Consider the following 23,520-nt stretch of genomic DNA (forward strand, 5'->3'; position numbering starts at 1 on the left):
GTTCTGCAGGTATTCCACGCAAAGTTGGAAGTGCGCCCTCGTTTAGAAGAAGTCTCCCGGCTAATCCGGCCTTGTACAGGCCGAAGTTGGAGAAACAGCTAGCTAGCTCATGTATTCCTTACCTAGCTACTGAAGTTGTAGAAACAAACAGCTAGCTAGATGATGTGATCTTACCTAGCTACTGCGCATGTGCGACTGACAACAAAGCTCTTTCAGAAGTTGAGAGGTCTCACTCTGTAGCTAAAACAGAGACCTGAACACAGGGTGAAAAGATGAGCTGCAACAAAAATATGGTGTTTTTTGAAAATTAAACCATGTAAACCTATTCTGATACAATCTCAAATTACAATTATGAACCTGAAAATGAGCATAATATGGCCACTTTAAATGAAACTACCGATATACAGGAAACAACTGAATGACTGTCAGTGAGCGTATTGGCAGTTTGGTTTTAAGAGTTTCTGTTTTTATTTCTCGTTTCCCTCACCTGCGTCCTCTGATAACAGCTGTCAGTAGACAGTAGATTTCCCAGCGCTGTGCTCCAAAAAACTGAAGAAACAAAAACAATACCAAAGCAAAAGCTCTCCGTCTGGCCTGTGACTTACACAATCCTACGCGGTGTGGCGCTGCAGGCCTAGAGGGTAAAAAGAGAGTAGATTTGTAAAAGAGACAAGTTTGAGAATTAGAGTTCACACAAAACATGAAATAGTTTCTAAAGAAACATGATTAGCATTTTAATTTCACTCCCTGCATGCGTCAAGCATGCTCGTTTTTTAGGAAAATGTACTTGATAGAAACTTGCTTTTTGCATCTTTCATACATGGTACGATAAGTTATGTTTTCTCATATTAATAAAACTAATGCTGACCACGATGAACGTTCTCGAATCTCCATTCTGTATCATTTTACAAAGTTACTGAAAGAAGGCCCACACATTGTGTTTGCACTGACTCTAAAGACAACTAAAGGCCATGGAAGGGAGATGAAGGAACATCTACACTACCATACCTTTTTTAGGTTTAAAAACAAATATCTTCTGCTACGTTTACGCATCACGTCCACACTACTCCAAATTTTTTCGAGCCCCTAAAACGGAGACATTTGGAAACACTGCTGCCCCGTTTTGGTTTGAAAACTCCGGGGTTGCTTTGTAGTCTGGACGGGCACAAACGGAAACTTTGGAAAAAACAACACAGGTCAGTCAGTCTTATCGGTTAGGTAGGCTAACATACCTTTCAGTAACAGTTGGACCTCATTGTTGGTCCTTTGTCCAAAGTATTTTCAACTTCTACATCCATGATTTTCACCCGCAGAGTAACATCAGACAACCTGCTTGTGTGTGTGTGTGTGTGTGTGTGTGTGTGTGTGTGTGTGTGTGTGTCACCTGAAGCTGGATGGATGGACTTTAAGAAGACACACTCAACTTCACACGACGCATGACTGGCATTTGAATTTAAATGAGAAAATGATTCTGTCCGTTTGATCTGTGTATGATGCAGGCCTGGTCAAGTTAGAGCCACACACACACACACACACACACACACACACACACACACACACAGTCCAAACTCTCCCTGTGAGCGGATCAGAAAGCTGCTTTGAAATTGAACTAATTCAGCAATTACTGAGCAGGACGCTCCCAGCGCTGACATGTGAGCTGCATCACAGACTGCTGCTGAATAAAGTAATATATCCAGAGTGTGTTGTGTGTGTGTGTGCGTGCGTGCCATGCTTATTAAAACTGCGCACACTCACACCCATTACTAGAGATGGGGTGGGTGTGTGTGTGTGTGTGCGGGGGAGGGAGGGTGCTGGATCTTTAAACTGGTCACAGGATCATTTTTAACAACCTTAAGGTATTGATACAGGATGAATGTATTCATGAGGGCCCATCACTCGCTGGCTCTCTGAGGATCTGTGCGTCAAAGCTTGCCTGTGCCCTTGGAAAAGAACTTTGTGTTTGCTAAATTAATCACATTGGCAACTGTCTGAAAATCCCGTCTCTGCTTCATAATAAAACTGCACTTAGTATGCTGCTCTCACAGCAGCACTCCTAATGAAACTCTTCCCTGTACTGTATTGCCTTACTGTGGCTGGATGACTTTTTCTGTCATCTGTTTGTTTGCCTGCAAATCTACCTCTGTAATTACCGGAGAAAGCTTTGCAGTTTGTTGCTTATGTATAATCGTGCCTCTTCTCCTGTCTCGCTCAAGTATATATACAGTAATGGCTTCAGAGTCCGGAATAGTTCCACTCTGGGAAAAAAGGGATGTTTTTCTAACTACCGTAATCAGTATGGTGATGGTGAAATGGAATGCCATTCCAAAACATTTATTAAGGCCACAGTGAAACCTTGACAGAAATATGTGGGCATCTTTTATTGATGAAGATATATTAATCTTTATTGACAGGATTTTTTAAACTTGAAGCACATACTAGGGATGCACCGATCCGACTTTTTCGATACCGATGCCTGGGCTTTGTGTATCTGTCCGATACCGTTGTTGAATTAATAATACACTGTATACCTTCCACCTTATACCTTCCTCCCACCATGTGGAAGAGACTAAAGGCATCAGACTTTACATTACTACAGACACCTACTAAACATTACTTTCCTAACTAAGACAAAATAACATAGATGTAATGTATTGAATTATTATTTATTTGTTATTTAAAAAAAACAAGTGTGCATTCAAATCAAAAATATAACGTAATCAAACTTCTTAAAATAAATTTAAATAAATAACAATAATGGGCCTTTATATAGGTTTATAATGGCTTATTCTACTGTCAGGAGTACATAGAATATCACAAAAACATTCATCATGTTTACTAAAAGCCTTGACTACTAAAGGGTTTGCTTGGCTCATCAACATTGTACAGTAACGTTAATATGAAGGAGAATCCATCAAACAGTTACAGAATCTAAACTATTTTTCTGCAAACTGCAAAGTAGTAAAATAAACTCAAATCGAATTAATACACATACAAACAACTTTAACATTGTTTCCCTTTCAATACAAAAGTTATATAGTTATATAATAGTATAAACACTACCTTGCTCACCATTACCTTGTCACAGCTAAGTTAGGTTGTAGTGGGCGACTGAATGTAGCTCCGCTGTCAGCCTCCTTCGCTGTTTGAATAATGTTTGTAGGTTGGCGGACGTATTTCAGCGAGGCAAGACATCTTAAATAGTGTTTTAATCATTGCTCTGAACCCGTCTTTCTCAACAGTCTGTAGCAGGACCGGAGGTGGATTGCGTTCATAATGTTGCTCCGCTGCATGCTTGAAGTGACTCGTCTTTCACGTTAGCACTGTAACGTTAGCACGGCCGGGTAACGTTAGAGCGACGGGCAACAACAGTGGCTAAATTATGTCAGAATTTTTTTAGAAACAAAAAGCCTTGCAACAACAGACGGCTCCTCTCTTGAGCATACGTTGTTCTGGTGTATCTCCGGTCTTTCTTCATCTTCTAACTTTCTTCTTTGTTCTTGAATGTGCAGTAGCGACTGAAGCCTCTCCCAGCTTAACAGACTGTTATGCTACCCGGCTAGCTAGCAACTATAATGTTACCCAACATGCCGTTCGGCGGTGTAGCTACATTTGTAAATGTAAAATTATTAGTGTTATAAACTGTTTAAGTCACAAATTCTTATGTGCTATGGTGTTTTATCCTTTTAAAGAAAGTTAGTTGTGGGTTATTAATTGTTGTGTTATAAAGTTACTACCATGAGTGAGAAGGGTACGCAGTTAAGAGGGGTCCCAGTGGACGGAGGGAAGAATTAAAAAAACAAAAAACTGTATAGGCCCGTGGATCTGTTAATTTTTCCGATCCAGCTATTTTGTCACTATCGAGCCGATATCCGATCTTAATAATGGATCGGTGCACCCAGTGGCAACGAGCCAACACCGGGCACCTAAGCAGGATTATCAAGGCCCCTACTACAGCACGTGATGACGGCGCAATGTCCACGAGTAGGCTACCATCAATAGGACAGGATAGGATCATAGAGACACAGCATATAAGGGATGAGATGACTGACAAAATCAGGAGTAGCCTACGCACACCACCACAACAACAACAACAAAAAAACACTGGTGAATGCGCACCATAACACATGAAAAAAACACACAAGGGCAGTCCCTCCAGGATTTCGTGGCCTTTTTTTTTTAGATTGTTGCGGCCCAAAATGCCTGACTTTGCGTTAAAAGTTGCGATGTCTTTTGTATGTTTGTTGCAATGAAGTTGCAGAAGACAGTGAAAGTTGCAAAAAAAGTTTTTTGTACAGTTCTTTAAAAAAAAAAAAAAAAGAAAAAGGAAACTTGTTTTGGGGAGAATAATAATTATTACTATTAATGAATTACCCTGGGCTGAGATTACCTAGGAACCTTACTAAAAAGGCTCAGGATGCTGCAAATGTTGGTATAATATGAAAATGGCTGGTGGATTTAAGACAAAAAGTAATCATTTATTGAATGAATCAAATTTGAACATATGTGTCAGTGGCTTGTTGATCTTGACATTGTTACTTAATTTCCTATCCTGGCCTGGGACACACATTCATACGGTTTAATAAAGTACTTATTGGACTTTAACTTAGCATTGCACTTACAATAACGAGTGTAGCTGTCCTCAATTTAGGTCATCCTGTACGTCTCATCTCCGGTTTTTCCTGCATCCGCCGTGTGTGATTTTGTGTGTGTGTGTGTGTGTGTGTGTGTGTGTGTGTGTGTGTGTGTGTGTCAGTCGCGGGGGGGAACTCAGCAGCCCCGCCCGCTGCAGAGATCAGACAGGATGTAAACAGCAGCAGCTTTCAGTGACTTTAGAGTGAAAAAACGTTACAGCGTACATTGATGTTAAAATGTTTACAGGTTGGCAGGACGGTCTGAAATGTTCTGCACGGTCTTTCGTTGTACGTTTTGTTGGTCAATGTGAGATGTTCGAGTCACACACGTGAAGAGAACGGTCTCTGAAACAAGGAAATAAATTTGACCCGTTCTCACTCCCGCTTGGTCAGCGGCCAAATGCGATAGGGAGCCCCGGCTGTCAATCAATATCTTCCAGTCACGCGGGCCCCTGATTGGTCCGGGCCCGTAAGCACCGCTTACCCTGCTTACCGATAGTTACGCGTCTGGGTGCACACCTAGCACATACTTACCCTTTTCATTACATCAAACCCCATTTTGGATACCCCCACAACACTTTTTCAGGAGTAGCCATTCAACTTATTTACATTCTGTAGAGTTACCTTTTTTCATTTAGTAGTTTTCATTGGCATTGGCGGAGTCCAACTTCCCTCTGCAGGACTGAAATTGCACATCCACACAGGGGATTCAGAGAAAACGATGCATGCATGGATGTACTGAACGTGAAGTAGAACAGCCGGTGCATGCACGCAGACCATATTCGGTATTGAATATTGAGTCATGAGTTCAGTATTCTCATGTTGAATAGAATAGGTCTTTATTGTCATTGTTAGGTACAACGAAATTAAAAGTACTCTCCAGTCATTGCATCATTTATTGAGTCTATAAAAATATAATGTAAGTGCTAAAGAATAAATAGAAACATATAGCAGCATTGGCAGCATACATAAACACACCCAGTCATACACAGTCATTGAATAAAACAGTATGAACGTACATCTACAGACGTGCATACTTTCTGTCATTGCATTGATCTATTTTGGACGACATTAACTGTCTTCTTTAAAGTGGACGCGATGGATCCTCTCGGCCTATAAACTGATACGTAAGTTGCTTACAGAGAATCTGCTCTGGTTTGCTGCCCCCAGAGGTTGATTCTCAGGGATTCACGACTACCGATATTTGCTATTTGCCAAGTTTTTTTATAATAGTAGTCGACATGTTGCTATGTAAGACAGATGCAGAGATAGAAGTTCTATGTTACAATTAAAATGATCTCATAGGAGGCTGTTCAAATCGCTCGCTCAGAGCCATGTCGTTTCATTACTCTGATTGGTTGTAGGTCTATCCAATTGCTGGTCTATCCTTGGTAATCGGAAATGAACTTAGAGGTTCCAGACTTATACACATTTGCAAGTTAGTCTAGTGTTTTAGGCTATGAAATGTTTATGAAAACACACTTTCCGTTACAATCAGTTGTCAACAAGGACTGGAATCTTAACGATCATAACTTTAAGTGAACTTCTATGGAACATAAAGATATAGAATTATAATAATAATAAAAAAGCCATCACTTCTATAAAAAAAAAAAGTAATGGAAATGACCACAGTGTATGTCCGTCACAGCAAGTGACCCCCCAGGGGTCCTTGAGGTAGTTTCAGGGGATACTTTAGTTCACTACAATTCCAGTGTTAAATCTCAAGTCCTTTATGGCAAGTCCAAGTCCTCACAATGCCAAGTTAAGGTTAGCATCCAACTACAGCTCTCCCTTTTCTCTTGCTTTGGTGTTCTAAAATGAACCAGGACTGCCTTTGTGAGAAATGAATTGTCAAGTCACAGGTCATCACAAGCAAATCAAGTCGTGAGTTCTGTCTGAAAGCAAAGCATTATAATAGAAATCATTTGTACATCTTCCTTTCCAAGCTGTTTTTTAATAATATTTTTACATCAGTGAGGCCAAGCCCTTCAAATGTGTATGCCTGGTGATAAAGTATTCTCGTCTTTCAACTCAAAAGTCAAGGTTTTTAGAGGTGTAGGATTTGCTCACACAAAACGGACCCTTTCCGTTTCTGTAAACCTTTGCTGGCTGGACAATTAATTTGCTTTTATATATCTGTCTATTATTTGCAAAATCCTCCCGGTTTGACTCAGATGAAGCGAATCACATGGGAAAGTCTTAACAAGTCCATCCCAGAATGTGCTAATCACAGCCAGCCTCCACAGTTAAGACTCTGTAAGCTTTGCCAGTGAAGTAACAGGCAATTTGACCATCTCCCCAACACATCCTCTCACTGCTGTACTTATTAACATTGTCCATTACATCATAAATGTGTTGACAAATGAGTGTGAGAACTTCCTGCTGTAATCCACCCTGTTTTCTTCTTCTGTTTGAATCTTTTCCTAATCCCCTGTATGTATGTAGGGAGGCTTATGCAGGGGCTGTGTTGCATTCTAATGCTGCCGCTAATGAAGGCATAGATCATAGCAATTCCTCCGGTAGTTCAATATGTGCCTTACGTTAACTCTCTGTCTCTTCTGTCTCTGCAGCATCTCTTCTGAAAGGCCTGAAGCATTCCAACATCGTGCTCCTCCATGACATCATTCACACCAAGGAAACCCTGACTCTGGTCTTCGAATATGTGGTGAGTCTGCACACTGACATCACCCAATCAGACTCTTTTTGGGCGACAACGGTGCATATGCATAAGGAGGCAGGTTGGGGTTGTGGATGGGTCAAACAACACAGGACGTTAATCCAGGAGACCGGGGTTCATGTGCTGTTCTTGTCCCGCGTGTCACTGACAAGTACATTTTAGAACCCCACCCACCATCTTTTCCTAAACCTAACTGTCCCGTTCTTGTGCTGCATGTCAGTTAAACGTACGTCCTGACCCAGAGCACCACAAAGTGACGCCAAGAGTCCCGACCAAGCGTGTCTAAATATGAAGCTAAAGGAGACTTTTTGGGTCTACAACAAAAGCCAAGGGCACCTGACCAAGCTTCGCTTTTTGACGCTATGGTAGTGAGTATGTGTTGGGGCGGTGGTTAGTCTGGATCAACGGAAGTACATTTCCAGGATAAAGCTTGACATCCGCTCTCTGTGTGTTGCCATTCTTAAAATACAACAATCTTCGAGCTAGCGAGCTACACGCTGAAAATGTCAAGTTTTGAAGGAAATGTGGATGGTGCAACAAGGCAGGCCTGCTTGGTTCTTCAGGGGAATGATTGTAAAGACTTACAAAGAATATGTTTAGGTCATTTCCTCTCTAACTGGGACGTTTTGGGACCGATTGGTGGGATTGCTGTGGACGAAGTACACACGGAGCTACACTGGTAAGAGCCGATGAGGTTTAACCATGTATCAGCTAGTTTAAGTAGCTCACGTTACCATATTGTGTCAACAGTTAACTTCATTTACTATTTAATGTTCCACCAAAACAAGTTCCTCCCTGAGACTATTTAGCAGAGCCACTGTCGCTGCGTCCGGAGCTTAGCGCCGCCCAAGACGATTGTGATTGGTTTAAAGAAATGCAAACAACCCGGAGCGTTTTTTTCTTCTATCCTAGAATGTATTGTGGTATAGCCAGACCTTACTCCACAGTGGTGTGGAGATAGAGCTGGCCATGCAAGACTAGGCAGAGGGTAGAGGTCTGAAATAAGTTTGAGAATCAGACACACGTGTTTATTTCGCTTGATTGTTTTGACCTCTGTGTCTGCTTGCCAATTGAGTTTCAGTTTTTAAGACTCTGCCCACAGAAAGACGAGCTGTGGATATTTTGGTTGGCATACTGTTGTTTTATAGGGCACTAGGAGAATGTTAAAGCAGCCTGAGCTTTTTCCACCATAGGATGGCAGCCAGAACAGGGTTTCTACTGTGTCTTAAAAAGTCTTACATTTCTAAATAAAAACATATATATGTTTTTTTTATTCTGTGGTGCTGTAGTTCTTTCTTTCGCTAGTCCAAATATAATTTTGCTGTATTATGACTACAAATGAGACCAACCAGACTCTTTCGAAATGTACTAAAGACATAACACAGATTTTATTCTTCAGCTTTGGGTACATGCAAGTTAGGTGATACTTAACTACTTTATCTGTAGTCTGTGATAATAACACTAGAAACTAGTCCACATTGTTCTAGCAAGCAAAAAGCAGCATGGAACTTTTTTGTTCCATGCTGCCCTTTATAGTTGCATATGAACTTCTATCTCTTTTCTTGAGCTGAAGAGTCTTTTAAAATCCAAATCCCTGAAAGTCAAACGTATACTATTGAATTGTTGGTGGCAATAAAACTTTGGGATATCTTTACCAGTTAATATTAAAACATATTTTGCAGCTAAATACTTTGCACATTGTTAAACATTGTACTAGATAGCTTTTTGGACAGAAGTGGAAAAGAGTGAAACTACACGTTTCAGAACAGTCCAAATCCTCTGTTATCCCTTGGCATACTTGGCTGACAACCATCGATGGTCCCATTGATATTCAGGTCAATCTTTGATCTTGAAATGCTGAACGAGGCCAAATCTCTCAACCAGAAGGAGCTTACTCAGCTTTCCACCTCTCCTTCAGTTAATGAGACTGAAAAACAGTGCAGTGTCCCCTCTTGGTAGACATTACGCAGGTCAAAGGTTCAGCTGTTGAAGGAGATTTGGTAGGACATAATTGATGCTCTGCAGGTCATGTTTGAATAAAGAGTGAGAGCAGAGGGGGGAGGTCAGGTAACCCCCCTCCAGAAGATCCTCCCTGATTATTCATATCGTTGACTTAAAGCTTTAGTGCGTAACTTTTTTTGATATTAATGAACGCCCGTTACATTCAAGCCATTGCCAAATAAGTTGCTACAAAGCTAATTAAGACTATCAGCTTCACACAGCTCTCTCTGGATTTCTCAGTATGGCTATGTTCAGAAGATTGTGGCGTCCGGTGACTTTCGCACACAGAAACTCAAGTGAAGATAATGACCTCTTCTGAAGAGTCCTTCATGTTTTTTTAATCCTCCGTGTCCTCCTTGACTACTAGCAACTGCGTGGAAGAGGGGTGTGGGTGGTGCGCGATCACGGAAGGCTTGCATCATGTGGACGCGCCAACAATTTTGTTGTCATTACTTAGAATTCCTCATGGGGGAGACAGAAACTACACACTACAGCTTTAATAAGTATATATTTCAATTGGGATGCAACACAATTGAATATGAATATAAGCAGTTACTTGCTTTTCCATTGATGAAATTAGCCTGGTGGCTAATGGTCATTTAGTGTTAAGTTCCAAGCTATGAAAAATGTGGAACTACCAGTGGTGAAATGTAACTAAGTACATTCACACATGTACTGTACTTAAGTACAAATGTTTAGGTACTTGTATTTTACTTGAGTCTTTTCTTTTCATGCCACTTTCTACTTCTACTCCGCTACATTTCAGAGAGAAATATTGTACTTTTTACTCCACATTCATCTGTTACAGCTTTAGTTACTAGTTACTTTACACATTAAGATTTCTGCACACAAAACACATGTAGTTTATAAAATCTGATGTTTTATTCTAAATGAAACTAGCCAACAATATAACGTCCTACAAGTCCAGCTGAAATGATTAGACCATTAAACACACAACTGTTTTGACCCTTTTTTTGACACTGTTAACACGCTTTTGAAGCATTTCTGAAGCTTTCAAACCTTTTTTCGTTTCCAGTTTCTAAAATGGGAGGATTTGTCTTTACTTTTAATACTTTAAGAACATCTTCCTGATGATACTTACACACTTTTACTTAAGTAACATTTTCAATGCAGGACTTGAACTTGTAACAGAGTATTTTTACAGTGTGATATTAGTACTTTTTCTTAAGTAAACAATCTGAATACTTCTTCCAGCGCTGCTCGCAGCTTATCAGCTCACAACTTGTAAAAAGGGATCGCTTCATTTTAGAGGGCCGCAAACCAAAATGGCTGGGACCACTGGTCTAGTCGTATAGTCATTTTATCTTTTCAGTACGTTCAGTTTTTGAAGGCTATCTGCAACACATGTACATTGGTTTTTCATCAGTCCATGGGGAAAACTTTGTACAACGACCCTTTAATCTGGCTCGAAGGACCATGTAACCATTTTCTAAAATGTGAGAATTCTTCTGCTTTGAGTACTTTAAATATTGTTTAAGTACATTCCCCTGATGATGCTTACATACTTCTACTTGAGTTACATTTTCAGTGCAGGACTTTTACTTGTAACAGTATTTATAGTATAGAGTATTTTTACAGTGTGGTATTAGTATCTAAATACTTATTTCACCACTGGGAACTACTGGTTTCATGTTGATCCAGCATCTTGTTTTTAGGGCTGTAATCAGTCTGTGCCTGTTTTCCATACAGAGGGCTTTCCAATCACAAACACCAGGAAATTGTTCTCCTCTCAACGCTAATGATGATTGACAGGCTGAGGGTGAAATACATAGGGAGACCGGACAGGGAATTGTGGGGGGAAAAAACAATGAAATGCATTTACTGAGAGACAGGAAAAAGTAAGATGGACAGGCGTGTCCATGTAGGAGCATGTGTCTGAATTATTCAGCAGATGAGGCTGCGCTGGTGCAGGCAACATGGGAGATTGGTGAGAGTGTAAATATCAGTGTGATTTCAGAGCCACTGCGTCCTCCATCCCCAATCTGCTAAGAAAACACAGAGGTGAACGGCAGGTCAGCATCGCTGCATGGATGTCTTACCAGTCAGTCAGTTGTCTCACATGGTGAACACTAGCCTCAAACAGAAACCACATCCCTTAGATTACTCAACGTCAGGAAGGAAATGTTCTACTGTATTTGACCAAAGTACATGTTACTGTTAGAAAAGTCAGAAGAAATACTGGCTAATATACTGTGTTAATATGAATTAATGAATTTTGTCAGACTACAACATTAACAATCTGCTCAGAAATATAGGAAATATGGGATAGGATACAACACAACACAATGTAACTCTGCTAAGTAAAACACATTCACATTCATTTTTAATTTAACTTAGTGTATATATACATATATATATGAATACAATAAACATTTTCTATAGGCTCAGTCTGCCTTTAAAAAAACAAAACAATTCCAGTGCTAGTTCCATGGTATCAGAATTTTGGACAGTTGTCATGGAAACATTAATTGGTCATGTGACAATGGCTGGGAAGGTTGGCAGAACAAGCAGCCGAGTGACAGTACTCTGATCCAATGGAAATCACAATTGTCAGATTGACAGCACTCTAGCCCAATGGATTGGGGGGGGGTCAAACATATTCCGGGGGGGGGGCAAGTGCCAAGTTATGTCACACTCCAAGCTAACGTTAGTCAAAGTGTTGACATATGAAAGCATCAAACATGCATTTTAGATGAAGTAGTTAAGATTATATCCAGTTGTTCCTTGTCCACTTTCTACCCGGAAGTTATTGGAAACAAACATTGTCAGACAGAACCATTTTGACATCCTGTCTTATCCATCACGTCACACAACACATTCTCGTTCCCATGGCGTAAAAAAACGACGGCTGGTCAGGTGCCTTTGGCGTTTGTTATTGACGCAAAAAGTCTCCTTTAGAGTCATATTTAGACGCGTTTGGTCGGGACTCTTGGCGTCACTTTTTGATGCTCTGGGTCGGGACGTACGTTTTACTGACATGCAGCACAAGAACGGGACAGTTAGGTTTAGGTGATGATGGTGGGTGGGGTTAGAAAATGTACGTTTCAGTGACACGAGGGACAAAAACGGGACATGAACCCCGGTCTCCTGGGTGAAGGTCCTGTGTTGTTTGACCCATCCCCCCCCCCCCCAAACCTGCCTCCTTATGAGGATTCTCGGTCTTTCATACTACTCTCTACCGTTGTCTCTCTTAATACTACGTCATCTTACAGCGCTGCGGTGGAGCTGCTGCTCTGCCCGGTGCGTTCCATACAGACGCTAAAGGGGGATTCTTGTATCTGTAGGGTAGCATCTGTATTTTACGAGTTGGGAGTGAGAACAGGTTAAGCTTTAAAACTTTCTCATGGTACTATATTAATATTATGCTCTTTTGCTTTTCTCTTACAGCACACAGACCTGTGTCAGTACATGGACAAACACCCTGGGGGTCTCCATCCAGACAATGTGAAGGTAAAGTACAGCATGTATATTATGCCGGTCACAACAAATGTAGTAGTAGTAGTAGTTTAATGAGCAGGTTGTCTTAAATGCTAATATGGTGTGGATGAGAAGCAGGAAGAGATGAGATGGATGACATAAAGAACAGGGCAGCAGTGTAACCCTGAAACCAAGAATGGAGTCAAATTGTAATATTTTGTAACATTTTAGGAGTCCCTGTGATGGTCTACTGTAATGGTTATCAACGTGAGGGTCGGGACCTTCTATAGGGTCACAAGAAAACAATTGCAGGGTTGAACAAAATTAAGTTTCTCTTTGTTCTTCTGTAAAATGTATTATTTTAAGATAATTTTTTTAGGCTTTTTGGCCTTTAATTGATAGGACAGCCGTAGACAGGAAAGGGGGGAGCGAGGGGGATGACATGCAGTAAAGGGTTTCGGGTTGGACTGGAACCCAGGGCACCAAGAATATTGGATAGTTTGACCTCTTCAGGCCAACATTTCTTTTCAAATAAAACAATCCGGGAGGGCAAAATTGCTTCATTTTAGGGGGCCCCAAACCGAAATCTCTGGCACCACTAGTCTAGTCATTTGTTCGGTTCGTTCAGTTCCATTCTCACTGGCTATCTGTAACACCAACCCGTTTTTACTCCGAACTCGTAAAACACGAACGCTTGGTCAGTGTCTATATAGTACAGTATAGTATGAAAGCCTGACATTCCGCGTAGGGAGGCAGGTTGGGGGGGTGGATGGGTCAAACAACATAGGACTTTCACCCAGGAGACCGGAGTTCATGTCCCGCGTGTCATGTTTCCTAAACCGAACTGTGTTTAGATAAAGCCTTTTAGATATGACTTTTAGCATCAATAAACACGCCAAAGACACTGACCAAGCGTCCGTATTTTACGCGATGGGAGTGAGAATCTGTTGGCAACACAGGTGCGTTGGTTTTTCATCAGACCATGGGGAAAACCTTGTACAACAAACCCAAGCAGGGCTCAAAACAAAGTGCATGCAGCATTAATACTATGAGCACACGAAACATTTGTCACTTCATTTACTGGCGTGGTGTAGTGAAAAGCAAGCAGGAGAACAATATTTTAGACTTATTATAAGCATACATTGTGGGAGGAACAGCAGCATCCCTCCTTATATGCTGCATGTGTTATTTTCAATGTACACTGTATTGGCTGTTCTACAAATGCAGATGTGTGCACGTCCCTTCATATGGCAAAAGCCTGATTCAATGGAGGAAAACCCTATTCCATCATCGGCAACAGCTGCCAAGCAGCCCACAGAAAGGAAGACATCTCAAAGAGAGTCTCAAAGACAGTCTGACCATAAACCCGTGTCAATATCAGTGAAGCTTTTCAAAGATGGAGAGAAAAGGTTGCTAAGAGTTTAGCCTTCTGCTAACCGTAGCCAAATGCTGATGGCTGCGGCTAATTCAAGTTCGTGTTTCTGTAGCGAGCTAGAGCCTCGAATCACAGTGTGTCATCCCAAAGGGTTGCCTTTAGACTGCCTACCCCAGTGCGCCTGGGTAGCTCACCTGGTAGAGTGCGCGCCCATATACAGAGGCTCGAACCTCGGGGCCTGTCTTTCCCCCTCTCTCTCCCCTTTCATGTCTAAGCTGTCCTGTCACAAATAAATGCCTAAAATGCCAAAATACAAATGAAAGACTGTTTAAAGTCCATGCCATTACGTTAGACATAAACCTTTGTGAGACTGTGTTGGTAAAGCTGGTTGACAGCACGACGGTGAACACTCACTCTGTGATATTTGTTCTGTTTGTGAGAGGGTGTCACTTACATCAATGAGATAATAAAATAATGGAGTGAATGAGGCCATGTGATGTGGCTAATTCAAGTAGGGCTGCACAATTAATCGCAATTGTATCGAAATCACAATATGGACTACTGCAATATGCAAATCGCAGGGGGGGGCGCAATATTTGTTAATGGCAAAATATGTCAAACCATTCTGAATAGAGTATTGTGGTGCTGCAGAGATGTCTACAAATCCTATCCTACAGACTTAAGAAAAAAAGCTTTGTTTGGTACAGATCCTCGCACAAATCACACTATAATCATTTTAATTTCTTTCAATGTTAATTATTTTCAATGAGAATGATACAAAAAAACGATCATTCCCTCCAATATCGTGAATCATATCGCAATCGCAATATCAGTCAAAATAATCGCATTTAGATATTTTCCTCATATCGTGCAGCCCTAAATTCAAGTACATGTTTCTGTAGCGAGCCTCATCTCAAAGGGCTTTACAGAGCTAGGAGGACGGTAATTGCCTCTATCTAATGGCATCAGGATCCTAATGATGATGAGGACGATTGAAATGGATGAGCAATAAAATACCGACGCTTGGTCAGTGTCTCTCAGCGTCGCACGGCGACACAAAAATCCCTCTAGTGTCTGTATGGAACGCACCGGGCAGAGCAGCAGCTCGACCGCGGCGCTGTAAGATGACGTAGTATTAAGAGAGACAATGGTAGAGAGTAGTATGAAGGACCGAAAATCCTCATAAGGAGGTTGGTTGGGGGGGGTGGATGGGTCAAACGACACAGGACTTTCCCCCAGGAGACCGGGGTTCATGTCCCGTTCTTGTCCCGCGTGTCACTGAAAAGTACATTTTGTAACCCCACCCACCATCTTTTCCTAAACCTGTCCCGTTCTTGGGCTGCTAAACGTACGTCCCGACCCAGAGCGTCAAAAAGTGACGCCAAGAGTCCCGACCAAATATGACGCTAAAGGAGACTTTTTGCGTCAATAACAAACGCCAAAGGCACCTGAACAGGCGTCGCTTTTTGACGCGATGGGAGGGAGAATGTTTGGGAATGACTAGTACTCATACCCCAGCTTAAATGACATGCCATCATGTTGGACTCAAACCTTTGTGAGACTGTGTTGGTAAAGCTGGTTGATGGTGTGATAGACTCTTCCTCTCCTCTGTAACATGACGTGAGTGAACACCCAGTGATATGTGTCCTGTTTGTTGTCAGTAACATCAGCGAACAGGTAGAAAGAAATGATGATGGAGTGAATGAGGCCATGTGTTGGCGGTGTTGGTGGGGGGGGTGTTGGGATGTGACAGTTCAGGCTGCATCTGTTATGTAACAGCTCGTACCTTTTTGCCATTGAGGATTTACATAAGTAATGAGCGTTTCACCTGCTGACAGCAGCCTCGCTGGGATTTAAATGAATAATTTAGGATTATTCTGAGAGAGCGGAGCGAGGTGTTGCTTGGCTCCCGCTGATTCTGTGATTTATCGGTGAGCGGCCCGAGTTGTGGTTTCTAATCGGTTGATAGGGCCTATGGCTTTGTTCCTGTGCAGTCGTGTAATGCAGGCTGCACTGGAACTACCCAGCATGAATAACAATGGTTGTAATAATCCGCCCCAATGAGAATGGCGTCTTTATTCTTTTGGTATAGTTAGACTTTAATATTGGAGCTTTTGGTTATCTCTGTCATATGTCAAAGTGTGCATTGAATTTCATTTGAAATGAGATTTAAATATATTTTACTGTGCCTATAATGTACATGGCATCATATATGCTGAGACATTTTTAAAAAAAAAATATTTTAGGTTTAGGTGGGGTTAGAAAATGTACGTTTCAGTGACACGCGGGACAAGAACGGGACATGAACCGCAGTCTCCTGGGTGAAAGTCCTGTGTTGTTTGACCCATCCACCCCCCCCCCGCCAACCAACCTCCTTACTCAGATTTTCTGTCTTCCATACTACTCTCTACCGGTGTCTCTCTTAATACTACGTCATCTTACAGCGCCGCGGTGGAGCTGCTGCTCCGCCCGGTGCGTTCCATACAGACACTAGAGGGAGATTTTTACGTCGGTATCTGATGCTGAGAGACACTGACCATGCGTCAGTACTTAACGAGTTGGGAAACAGAACGGGTTGCAACCGCGGTTAAAGCACTCCCTACGGGGAGAGCGGTGTAAACCTAATGTGATGGCAGTGCACTGGCAAGTTAAACAAAGTGCATTGTGGGAGTAGACATCAGGGAGGAAGTCTAATGAGGCCTGGCAGCTGACAGGGAAACAAGCCCAGTATAATGGCCACCAAGAGACTCCGATTGTGTTTTTGAAAGAGGAAGGTCTCATGTATTAGTATCAAAACCTCTTACTCTGATCTGAGTCTTCGAGACCATTATTAGATTAGAGTAGATAGACTTTTATTGATCACAAATTACAGAACGGATTAATCACAAAACATGCATGTCAATGAATGAGCTTCAGAGCTTTTTGCTTAGATTCCCCTGCTTCCAGTCATTATGGTACGCTAGGCTAACCAGCGTCTAGTCTCACATTGCCAGACCTTCCTCCACGGCTCTTCAGAGGAAGGTCTGGCTAGTCCACACAGCATTCCGAAGAATGGGAGAAAAACGTGCTCTGGTTTATTGGCATTTCTTTAAACCAATCACAATCGTCTTGGGCGGCGCTAAGCGCTGGACGGAGCATCGGTGCCTCTGCTAAATAGTCTCAGGAAGGAACTTGTTTTGGTGGAACGTGTACGTTCAAAGGTCGTTTTAGTCGTGCAACAGAAAACACAGATTGGACAGATAGTCTAGCTAGCTGTCTGGATTTACCCTGCAGAGATCTGAGGAGCAGTTAACCATAGTCCTCAGAAATCCACCAGAGTTTAGAATGCCAACACAAAGAAAGAGGAAGGTGACGGATATCCGGCCGAATTTCTGGCGTCGACTGAACAGTCCCTGAAATGAAACCTCGTTGATATAGACTAGCCAGCGTCCAGCTCTGTACTGTAACACACAGACACAAAATCAATGTCAATCTTCTCATCTCACTCGGAGAGAAACTATGGGCATGTCAGTGATGCGATGTCAGCAATCAGTCAATTTGGACCCAAACACAAGCACCGTGGAGGAGGTTAATGTCTGTTATTAGTGTGTTTCATGAGTGACTGTGAGGAAGTCCAGTCACTCAACCATCCTCCTATTTACTAATCGGAAACACAGAAGCTATTAGAACCTCCACTGCTGCTAGATCAAATTAACATTTAGAGACACACACTCTCACTGCTAATGTAATTATTGATCAAGAACCAGAGGGTGTGTGTGTGTGTGTGTGTGTGTGTGTGAAAATGCGATATCACAATATTTTTGACCAAATATATCGATATTGCTGCGATATTGTGGGGTTGACAATTGGTGCGTTCATAAAATAATCACACAATGAGTTTTGTGATAAATAAGCATCAGTAATGGATACAATGACTTAGTGTGTAAAGGCAAATAGAACAGCTAACAGTCTGGTGAGTTTAGAAAATGACATCCCTTTACTGCAATGCAGCCGTAAAACCAGGAAAAGACAACACTTGTCATATTACAATATCCAAAACTTAAGACGATATCTAGCCTCATATATCGATATTGATATAATATTGATATACTGCCCTTTGTCTATGTGTGTGTGTGTGTGTGTGTGTGTGTGTGTGTGTGTGTGTGTGTGTGTGTGTGTGTGTGTGTGTGTGTGTCTGTGCGTGCGTGTGTGTCTCTCTGTGTTTGTGGGTCTCTGTGTGTGTGTTTGTGTGTGTGTGGGGGGGTCTCTGTGTTTGTGTGTCTGTGTGTGTGTGTGTGCATGCGTGTGTGTGTGTGTGGGTCTCTCTGTGTTTGTGGGTCTCTCTCTCTCTGTGTGTGTGTGTGTGGGGGGGTCTCTGTGTGTGTGTGTGTGTGGGGGTCTCTGTGTGTGTGTGTGTGTCTCTCTCTCTCTGTGTGTGTGTGTGTGTGTGTGTGTGTGTGTGTGTCTCTCTCTCTCTCTCTCTGTGTGTTCCTGCAGTTTGAAAGTGTCTGCTTGAAGGAGAGGATCCAGTGTAAAATCTGTTGGAAACTTGTGTTGCAGTTTGTCAGCAGCGCTGCTGTAATTGAACACAAGTACAGTAGTATGAGCTCATGCAGACTGCTGCTGAAGTGCTCCTCTTATTAGATTATATGTAGTCAGCTGACCGGCTGTGTCTCGATGACATCTCCACAGATCAATAGGGAAATTGACACCTGCAAACCATGTGTACAAGCCAAATAACAGCTCTTACAATTGCATTACAAGGGAAGCTACTGAGAGCACATTGCTCATCAGTGTCATCTCAAGATTAAGGACAGGTCATCACAGCAGCTGACACGCAGCTGATCTGCACATCAACAAACTGAACTCTACTTGTGCAACACCTGAGAGCACGTCATGTCAATGTAGGGGTGGGGGAAAAATATCGACTCATGTACATTATGTATCGTGATTTGATTTGATTGACCAAAATATGTTTAATCGGTACCGCTGACGGCGGCCACATCAAATCCCTTTCCAGCCAAACAGAGTGAAAGCAGCAAAGGCAGAAGATCCATGTTATGTTCTTCTTTACAAAGTAAATACATGTCAGACTGACTGACTGACATGTGATGTCATTCTTCTTAGAAAAAATCAGTTTTTAGAAATGTCTCATGATGTATTGTCTCTAGAAGTGTATTATTCAACTTTTGTTTCTGTTGAAGAAGGAAAAGAAAATCTGCACTACTCAATACTATCAAATCACAATACTTTTAGAAACGCAATGAATAAAAATGGCAATCCAAATCCGTCGGCACCCATGTATCTGTATATAATAATCAAATTAGGACAAAAGCATATCGTACCAGCCCTAGTAAAAAGCTCTGTAAAATATTTGGGCCCCCCCCCCTCAATTTCAAAACCTAATATATACATTCTTCAGTCACAACTTTGAGGACACACCCAGGGTGTCCTTAATAGCCCCAAAACCAAATGAGTGACATCCAGTTGTTTATGCTGTGTTCAGTTACTATATATAGACAACTTTGAAAAGGGGTCAGACTTGACCCGAGGACAACAGGAGGGTTAAGCAGCCTGGACAATGTTTTTCATCAACACCTTTAGGCTGCTTAACACTCTGGTTAACACTGGTGGGAACCACTGCACAGTTACAAGATAGATCAGAGGGGCTGTGAGAGGATTAATGGGATAAGAACATGAAAAAAGTACTCAAATCTTATTCATTTCTACATTTCTGTAATCGTAACATTCTTCTTGCAAATTCTGGATAGTTGGATTACAATTGATCACAATCCATAAACGTATCCATAGATGTAACATGTGATCAGTCATTTTATTTGCCACATGAAATTCTACAATTCTACAATTCCAGTGAAATGTAATCCCAATGTGTGCGTGATTCATCAATAAGCAGGCGCTGCTTTATGTTAAGCGGTCACAACTGCTTTAACATTTGCCATATTGGAGACATGGATATTATATTTGTGGCATTGTCTGTCCCTGTCTCTCTGCCTGAGGTGAAACATCACAACTTGCACACCGGGCTATAATGGAACGTGTGTGAGGTTCTTGTGCATCTACTGCAAAACGGAAGAAGCACTCATGAAACAACTTGAGAACAACACCCACATTTTTGCCACAACAAAGGTCTCTTATAAAGTCTGAGGAAGACACACCATAGAGGATATATTTAGTTTCTCATTGAACTAATGATCCGTTGTCTTAGTGGTGGTTTGTAATCAATGTTAAGGCTTAAAGATAATTGTTTTGGGGTGCCTGGGTGGTTCACCTGTTAGAGCGAGCACACCCATATATATATATATATATATATATATATATATATATATATGTTCACTCCTCGACGCAGCGGTCGACCTGCGGCCCTTTGCTGCATGTCATTGCTCCTCTCTCTCCCTTTTCATATCTTCAGCTGTCCTATACAAAATGACTAAAATGCCCCCAAAAATCAAATCTTTGAAGAGAAGAATGTTGGATTGATTGACAGGTCTCTCATCCTATCACAGTCAGCTGGAGTGGTTACTCCTTGCTCGTCCACACCCTTCTTTGACCAAATATAGATTTCTTTTGTGGCTTCAGTGAGTGAGCCAATATACCAACAAGCAGGAAACAAATTCAGACTTCAAAACATGTCTGTAGAAATGATGGAGTGACATCAAAGACACTTTGTCCTTGTTTTCTGGTCTTTGGTGTTTCGGTTTTCCTATATTTAGCAGAACTACACAGCTGCTCATTAAAACATCAGCCAAAGACAACTCTGGGCATATCAGGAACTTTATATTCCTCAGTGGCCAGTGTCTCTTGATTCAGCCCATTAAGGACAACACTGTACAGATGCTTAGTGGAAATGATAAGGGCTCTTTGCAATGCTGGCAGATGGTAGACCCTTTTCACTCCATTTAACACTCACATTTTAGCGCTCCCTCACCGATTTCACCACTTTTATCCATTTCAGCAAAAACACTGCTTTAGACATTTGTCAACGAAGCCAAATGTTTGTGTTTTGAGTTCTTGTCAATGTTGGATTCACCTGTACTATGATGGTCTGAACTTAAATGTATTATTGATACAGTTTGAACATAGAGCATTCACATTGCCGATGTTGATCAGTCTCTCGGCCTGTTAATAGACTGTCCTCACCACAGAAAAAAAATATTCCAATGCCTTAAATGACCCAATTTACCTATAAATAGCCTCACATTGCCAGACCTTCCTCCACAGCGCTGTGGAGGAAGGTCTGGCTAGTCCACACAGCATTCCGAGATGGGAGAAAAACGTGCTCTGGTTTATTGGCATTTCTTTAAACCAATCACAATCGTCTTGGACGGCGCTAAGCACCAGACGGAGCATTAGTGCCTCTGCAAAATAACCTCGGGAAGGAACTTGTTTTGGTGGAACGCGCTGGTTTAAAAGTAGTTTTAGTCGTGCAACAGAAAACACAGATTGGACAGATAGTCTAGCTAGCTGTCTGGATTTACCCTGCAGAGATCTGAGGAGCAGTTAACCATAGTCCTCAGAAATCCACCAGAGGTTAGAACACCAACACAAAGAAAGAGGAAGAGGAGGGACATCCGGCTGAAAATGAGGGTCATCCGGCGGCACAGGAGCAATCCCCTAAGTGAATCGTCGTCAGAATAGACTAACCTGACAATGACCTCTTGTGGCTGTGCTATTTCTGACTGTTATTTCGAAGAAGCAAAGGCCGATGTAGCATGATGTTAGCATAGTAAAGAGGTCACGGTGGATGCTTGGGCCTACAAAGCATGAGACTTTGACATGGGAGACTGTTTCCAACCAATGTTTAACGATGACTGCAATTTTTCCCTGAGCTTTGGGCGGCTGTGGATCAGGTGGTAGAGCGGTCGCCTACCAATCCAAAGGTCGGTGGTTTGATCCCTGGCCCTGTAGTCCCATGTCAAAGTGTCCTTGGGCAAGACACTGAACCCTGATTTTCTCCCAATGCTGCGCCATCGGTGTGTGAATGAGTGTGAATGTTTATCTGATGAGCAGGTGGCACCTTGTATGGCAGCCTCGGCCATCAGTGAATGAATGTGTGTTAATGGTGAATGGTTCCCGTACTATGTTCAAGCACTTTGAGTAGTCGTTAAGACTAGAAAAGCGCTATATAAATACATTCCATTTACATTTACCTTTACCAAATGGTATTCCCCAGTAGGTCACAGCTTTGTGCTAGACTGAAATATGTACAGCAGGGTTAGCAATAATGTTCAACCATGGGACAGTTTTTTCAGCGTTGTTCACTGGGGAACTAAATGAGTTTAACAGGACTGTATGTTGTCAGTGGTTGTTTGTTTGGGTATTGTATTTCTTTTAAAGGTACACTGTGTAGTGTTTTAATTATTTTATTGGCTAAAATCAATGTCTTCATTCATAAATATGTCCTCATTGGTGTAAAATGACCTCTTCCAATGATCTGACTTATCCGCGTAAACTAAGAATTTCTTATCTGTATTTACATCGGACGGGCAAGTCCAAGGAGGCTTCCATGTCGTTCCGCCATTTTGAATGGGCACTAGCCTACCTGTCTAGCTAATCCACAACGCGTTTTGGTTCAGAGCCAGCGTCACGTGACTGAAACCAGCTGAAAGGAGATCAGTGAGAGGCGCTTGTCACTGCCCCGGCAAATTTGAAAGCCTGCACTGCACTTTAGTTCATAATGGAGGATCATACTTATGCCGAGCCACAGGAGAAGGAATCCTCGTCTCCAAAAAAGCGTGAAAGCAAAAAAACATGTTGTCATAGCTTCTTGGTACATAACGGCTACCGTAGTTGCAACACACATTTGAAAAAGAATGCAAAAATACAATTTCACCGCTAGATGGGAGAAATTCCTACACAATGTACCTTTTTAAGAGTTTCTTTAACCTGATGGCAGATGGCATTTTTCCCCATTAATGAATTTGGACCAACAGAGTTAAAGCAGCTTATACCCCTTTTACTTTAAAAAGTAACTCATATATGGTCTGCATTGCCCTAGGAGCCTGGAGATGTAATTGATTCGTTATCCACACGTGATAAACAGTCGGGCTGTATCGCGACCCAAACATGTCAAAATAGTCTATTTATGTCATCTACTCGCGCACACTAAACAGAAACTCTAAGATGCAACTTTTGCCATGAAAGCTTTTTGCAGTGCACCAGTTGCTCTCTATCAGCCGTAGCATGCTAGTCGTCTGGGCCCGGTTAGCCGGGTTAGTCAAGCTCAGTGGACAATGATTTGTCTCACACTGTATGCCGACATTGTTTAACTCAAGTCGGGTCTGTCTGTGTAAAAACCTCAACCATTTAATTCATGACAGCATCACCCTAATGTATCGATTAATATATAATATTCTGCTTTTTGGCTTTTTCACTTTCCTTTATTGTGTTATATATATTTT

At 41.9% G+C, this 23,520-nt stretch overlaps 1 protein-coding gene across 2 annotated transcripts in view; it reads left to right on the forward strand.

Annotated features, from left to right (window-relative positions):
- cdk14 (cyclin dependent kinase 14) overlaps positions 1–23,520 on the forward strand; it is a 247,150-nt gene that overhangs the window by 80,433 nt on the left and 143,197 nt on the right. For both annotated transcript variants that reach the window (XM_078253608.1, XM_078253609.1), the window contains 2 exons: positions 7,202–7,296; positions 12,718–12,780. In XM_078253608.1, the coding sequence (XP_078109734.1) occupies positions 7,202–7,296; positions 12,718–12,780 (158 nt within the window). The remainder of the gene's footprint in view (positions 1–7,201; positions 7,297–12,717; positions 12,781–23,520) is intronic.

The sequence above is a fragment of the Sander vitreus genome, chromosome 6, assembly GCF_031162955.1.
Source record: "Sander vitreus isolate 19-12246 chromosome 6, sanVit1, whole genome shotgun sequence".
Taxonomy (NCBI): domain Eukaryota; kingdom Metazoa; phylum Chordata; class Actinopteri; order Perciformes; family Percidae; genus Sander; species Sander vitreus.